General features: G+C 38.8%; 2 protein-coding genes across 3 annotated transcripts in view; both read right to left on the minus strand.

Moving 5' to 3' along the window:
- The window catches only part of LOC135339652 (serine/threonine-protein phosphatase 6 regulatory ankyrin repeat subunit B-like), a gene marked incomplete in the record, with an annotated part of 1209744 nt that overhangs the window by 723273 nt on the left and 480460 nt on the right, over nt 1-6011 (minus strand).
- Nucleotides 266-3428, minus strand: LOC135339754 (2'-5'-oligoadenylate synthase 1-like). 2 transcript variants are annotated; one of them, XM_064536018.1, is made up of 7 exons: nt 2994-3427; nt 2478-2595; nt 2119-2356; nt 2002-2059; nt 1610-1800; nt 1177-1224; nt 267-528 (listed from the first exon to the last, which is right to left on the minus strand). In XM_064536018.1, exons 1-7 carry the CDS (start codon nt 3075-3077, stop codon nt 303-305), a joined length of 963 nt encoding a protein of 320 aa, XP_064392088.1. In that variant the 5' UTR covers nt 3078-3427; the 3' UTR covers nt 267-302. The 2 variants fall into 2 exon arrangements, with proteins under 2 accessions (XP_064392090.1, XP_064392088.1); XM_064536020.1 differs by lacking the exon at nt 1177-1224 and having other exon boundaries at nt 266-528; nt 2994-3428.

Consider the following 6011-nt stretch of genomic DNA (forward strand, 5'->3'; position numbering starts at 1 on the left):
AAATGAGAGTATTGCTACATCTACTCCTTCTTTACAACCTCCAATATCACAAGTTTTAACTAATTATTGACATTCCAAGAGCATGTAGGTACATGGACTGCTGCAAGAGTCTCCAGGCCTTTTCTTCTCTTGCCCCTCGGCCGCTCTCCCCTCTGAGAAAAGGTCTGGCCCCCATGCATGCAGGCTAATATTTTCTATATTGAAATCACACCCACGTATACTGCATGGTGAAACGCCCCTATTCGTATGTTAATTTTTTTGATAGAATAGTTATAGACACAATTACGCTGTGATAATTATATTCATTCTACTGGTTTACTTAAGTCTAGCGTTCCAATGTTTCTGATTAGAGAACTCCAATCCCCCGTCCCAGTGTCGTATTCTCCACACCTTTTGTAGGGCTCAAAATTTGCGAGCCCTGTAAGGTACAGATTATGTGTGGGGTTAGCCGGGTCAATAATGCGAGGTGCCCTCGGGGGAACTAGGGTAGGGTACTGCTTCATAGCGTAGCACTGCTCCCAGTATATGCTGCATGTGTGTATGTGTGTGTGTGCGTGCGTACGTGGGGGGGGGGGATTAAATTTGTGACAGTTGGTACTATTTATAATATAACAGTGTATGATGTCATGTATGATGTCATAGGAACTACGTATCAGCAGTTGATCTTATGTAAAGTTCAGTTGTGCAATGATTATCAATTTGATTAAGTGAGTCTATCCTGCTACAATAACTAGCCAAGGCACACGTCTACAAATTTTACTGTAGAAAAGAGCTTGGTTCACTTATAAGATTAAGGCACAGGTTGTACTTCACTTGATTATCCGGACACCTTAATTTCCAGAGGCAGGCCAGATATCTGAATAATTATATACCGGATAATCAAATGGATAAACCACGCCTTTATCTACCCACTTAACAAACAGCAGTGCAAATTTAGTGTATGTGGTCGTCTGCACATGCGCAGAAAATATGTCTCCATGCATGGTGCATGCAGCATGGTAACAGATATAATGCGCATGCACATTTAATGGACTCGCTCATTTTCTGATTATTAGTTAAACATGATTATATCGTGGTGAAAATATGACAAGTCGAGTAGCCGAGGTTCCACTTTATATACTGTTATAGCAACAGCTTGTCGCCTTTATGTTAAATGAATAACCGGCTATAACTCACTTGACTTTGTCACAGTTGTATACAATACTCTTTAGCTCTTCTGTGGCACTGCAAGTAATTTCATTACATGCAGTTGGTGCAAATCAGTGATTGCTACCATATGTACATTATATAAACAATTTGTTCATTTATTAATACTTTTTAGTAATCAGCTATAATTATAGCACTTAAAGTTGCAGAAATATAATTTATACTGGGCAATGTATATAATTATGTTGTATATATATATATTATACAGTAGTATGTTTTCGATTTATGTAATTATTAGCTAGGCCTATATATATACTATGCTCTCATAGTTACTTCCTTACCTGCCCACTAACTGTACATGCATGCATGTACTTATAGCTATATATACCTCCCTTATTCACCCACTCATTGATGTACATTGTACCCATTGTACCCTTGGTTACCTCTCTACCTGCCCACTCACTGTTGTGCCAGTGTCTCTGGACTGAGTGTGGAGAACACGCCCAGTGTCTTGTGAGCATTCTCGTAGGCGTGGATGACCAGGAGGGAGAGCAGATAGGAGGAGGGCCTCCCTCGTCCCCCTGTACACTGCCTCCACTTGAGCGCACGCCATGCCTTTGCTCGACGAATGAACTCACGGCAAAAATTACCTCTCTAAATGAGATAAACAACAAAACTCACACTGCATTAATTTTATTATAATCATAGTGATGATACTTTTTTTATGTATTAATGAAATTATCTGTATAATGGCAGAACTGCTTTCTCATAATCATGCTTGTAAGCAAGACTAAAACGTCTCCTATACTTTCACATATAAGATACCTATAGTATAGTAAACGGTGTCTTTCTCACCCGAGTAGCTTGATTTTTTAGAAACTGGATCTGCCATTTTGCAGCACACTGAGTAAACCTATACAAAGACAGACCAAAGCGTAATAATAAATTACCTGCCAATTAGTACCAACTCACAATTTTTTGTGTGCTGGTCTCAAAGTCTCTAGGAAGGTGTAGAAGTCAGCTGGCTTTCTCCAATTTGGACTGACCATAATCTCAATCTCAATCCCTTCAAATGTGAATTGCAACCCCTTGTCTGTGAGGGCATGGAATTCGAACCCCTCAGCTAGGTCTTTCTCCGAGTGCATTAACTGATTGATCTGGTTTAGCCAGAGTCCATAGCCATTCCTTATCACCTCCTTAATTGTGATGTCTGTGAGAGGGTTAGCGTTGAAATGTAGCTATATGCAGAGTTAAATTGTCGACAAAACTCTTTTAACTGCTTGAAAAAACAGGTGGTTATGGTAATAAGCCTCTGCATGGTATATATATACCTGGTGAGTATATGATGATGTCAGCATCGTATTGTTCTGGTAACTCTGTCCTTGTGCCTAGCGACCCTCCTAGTACTATCTCCGGTACTCGTAGGCCGCACCTTACAGGCAACTTTTGCTGAAAATGGTCACTAACATAAAATTTATTTCAGTATACCTGTATATATAGTGCAAAATGTTCGAGGCACTATATTTCGTAGAAAGGCCTCTAAAAGCATTTCGTTGCATAATGTTCGTGGGTTGTTAAAATTAAGCCCTTTGAAAATTTTGCGCTATACGTTATATATATATATCGTGTACGATAACTATAATTATCTATTAGAGCTATAGAATAATCTCAAAAGTTTCTGCGCATTATTGCTGAGCTAATGTCTTAAAAATTAGTTGCTTTGTGTTCAAATTCTTAATCGGCTAAAGCGCTTGACATGCATCTATGTGGTGAAACTTGTATATTATACTTATACGTAACTGCTTGGGATACATTTGTTCACTAACAGTTATTTCTTATATACGTACCTTAAGCAGATCCATCATAGCCTCCATTATTTCTAGGGCCTCTTCTATTGTCATGTCAACCACTGGTGAGCACCTCTCTGCCATTTTGTATACAATGCTAACTGATCTGTGTAGCTATTAACTCTTGATTTGATAATCGCTTCGACTAGTTATTAACTTCAACTTTTTTTTAATCTTTAAAGCTGTCAATGTCGTAGTAAAACACACTGTATCTAGTTAATGATGCACACCAGCAACACTGTTGTCTATACTCACACTTGTACATGCAGCCGTCAAGTTTGCACTGCATGCTTATAATAACTGTCTATTGAGCTGCAATAAACATTCGTATTCATTGCCAAACTCGCACATTCCTCAAACTTTCATTGTTTAACTAGATGTCTGTGTTGTACTTTTAAGATGTAGAATGTCTTCTTGTTACAAAATTGGTCAGCTGCCCAAATATTATCATTTGTGAGCTTGCCAGGGAATGTTGTCACTCACGCCCTCTTTATAGCTACCAGCCAATCCATCATAATTATAACACAATAATAATTATTGCCATACGTTTTGGAGCATTCAACGTGTTCAGTTAGTGTCATTATAACAGCAGCGAGGTATAATTATGGTACGTAGTCTTAGACTATAAGTGTGTGTTGTGTGTGTGAGTAGAGTGTTACAGTTGCTCAGTGAGTGCACGTAAGAGTTTCTAGTCGCGATTACAATATGTGGATTTGCAAAATAATGCTTCTTTCTCGAGTTGTATATGTGGGCTTACTTGGAATGCCATTGTAGCCTTTCAGAACAGTTGCGTAGCAAAATTTATCCATGGAGTGTTGCTACTCTACTTAGTAGCACCAAAACGCTATAGCTATTGGTAGCTACAAGAGTGACCAAAAAGCTGCACTGAGCTGTTTCATGCTGTAGCCATTACTTCAAAGTTTTGGCATCTTTTTAGCAACAATCGTGGTCGATCATTTACCACTTTTTGAATGTAAAATCGATAATATTTATAGCTTCATATTTTATGCCTCCCCATCGAGGCATCAGCATCCACGGTGCTTTCATAATTATATTTAGGTCCCGTGTAATGGATCGCACGATTTTTAATTTATGTGAGGTATAAAGTGGACTCGTCCTTCTTGTCAAGTAGAGTATAGTTTCACGCCTCTTTCACTCGCTCTTTGTCGTCACGACTAGTGTGTGTATTGGTTGTTTTGTTGTTGTATCATAATTATAGCGGGATATGCATGAGTGTGTTATTTTAAGTTTCATTCCATAGTGTAGGATCTGCGCGTGCTCAACCAGTGAATAGCTACAGCTCATCAACGGTTTCTGGGCAAACGTCAACTCATGCTCTATTTCACAAATCAACTGGGTGACGGGGAAATCCAACAAAAAGATGTATCATATTTGGCTGCCTGCTTTGATAATGTGGAACTCTATGTCGATGCGTTGGAATTAACCCCTGGCGAGCAAACTGACGTTCGGTTGAAGAAAATTGACAGTATAACCACCTATAGCTATGATCAAGTGTTTGAAATCTGGAAAAGAAAGAAGCCTTCACAAGCGACATTCAGGGCCCTTCTGGAGATGTTAGAGAGATGAAGAAAGAGGCGATTGCTGCACAAGTTATGTCTGACCTCGATCCTCGAAGGTGAGCTCAAGATAATAATATTATTGTGTACATCATGTGTGGTATTTGAATGTTACATTGCAAACTTTGTGCCCTATGCCCATAGTCTACCACTCACACTCAGTGTGTCTAGCCTAACAGATGTATGCCCTGCACCACCTGTCATTGATAGGTTGCGGTTGTATTACCCAATAGCTCATTCTTTATTGCCTCCATGCATATATAGGAGCTGTGAGGAGGTGCACATAATACAGCACTCCATGGACTGTAGAGATGCCTGAACAGAACCCTTAGATCAGCTTTATCACTATGTGTGGTTGTGTATGTTGTGTTTTGTGTAAAGCGTTTCGATATCCCATAATTATTAAATATACCAGAATGATTGCATGTATTATTCTTGTGCGCTATATATTACTTACTGCACTGCTATGTAAATTGAATGAGAACAGTAGACTCGATCACCCTTAGACAGTGCAGCTAGGCCGAAATAGCAATGTGGCAGATAATAGCCGCGGCTTAAAAATGATGACGGATCCTATATAATTATACCTCGAATCTAATGAACTTTTGCAGGTTTTTCCTAAATTGAGGCAATGAATCATTCATGCATGCTCGATGCACTAATCTATATAAGGTTTTCGAAGATTGACCTTGAATCTTGAAAATAGGTTGAAAGACCTCGATCTCTGCTGTGGCCAGTTGAACCTCTAAAATCCACGACTAGCTAGTTTGGGCAGTCCGTGAATGTGCCTCAAAATAACCCACTAGCTAGGTTACTTAGATACGATGTTATAAACTTGAGTCATTAGGCCACTGTTAGTTGCATACTTGTTTCAGATGAGAATACTAGCTCAACCCCGATGAGGGAGGGAGGTTTTCATTACTCATTATCCCATTATTTGATGACGTCATATCCTGTTTTTTTAACTGACGAAAATACACAAAAGGACGGAATCTAAACATAAAAAGAGTTTAATTTTTTTACGCACTGGCTTTTTGGTGCACAATGCAACTTGCACATGGCACATGGTAAAAAAAAGGACTTTGACTTCAAATAATGGCTGACATTAGCAATTAAATGAGCAGGTGAGCAAAACCGAGGAGGGAGGTTGATCTGAAACAAGTATGCAACTAACAGTGGCCTTAATTAACGCTCATCTCTATCTGACTCCCAAATTAACTTTCCATTCAACATTCATAAGACAAATTAAAAATAATAGCCGCAAAACGACCCTACCATGAGTCTAATATTTTTGCACGCGGTTCTGTCCCATTTGAAGATAGTGTCATTAATTTTATGCTCCTAAACGTAGACTACTAATTTGTAAATTATGTCACAACATTTTATTCAATAAAAATTTACTTTTTCTAGTATGTTAACCAATTGCAAGCTAGCCCATTTT

Source organism: Halichondria panicea, chromosome 8 (assembly GCF_963675165.1).
Source record: "Halichondria panicea chromosome 8, odHalPani1.1, whole genome shotgun sequence".
NCBI lineage: Eukaryota > Metazoa > Porifera > Demospongiae > Suberitida > Halichondriidae > Halichondria > Halichondria panicea.

What these genes read in the sequence shown, in the direction of transcription:
- LOC135339754 (XM_064536018.1), bottom strand. Translation starts at nt 3,077, where the DNA reads ATGGCAGAGAGGTGCTCACCAGTGGTTGACATGACAATAGAAGAGGCC. An exon ending in CTATGATGGATCTGCTTAAG is followed by an intron (nt 2,596 to 2,993) that starts GTACGTATATAA and finishes GACCATTTTCAG; the next exon opens with CAAAAGTTGCCTGTAAGGTG. An exon ending in TAAAAAATCAAGCTACTCGG is followed by an intron (nt 1,801 to 2,001) that starts GTGAGAAAGACA and finishes TATCTCATTTAG; the next exon opens with AGAGGTAATTTTTGCCGTGA.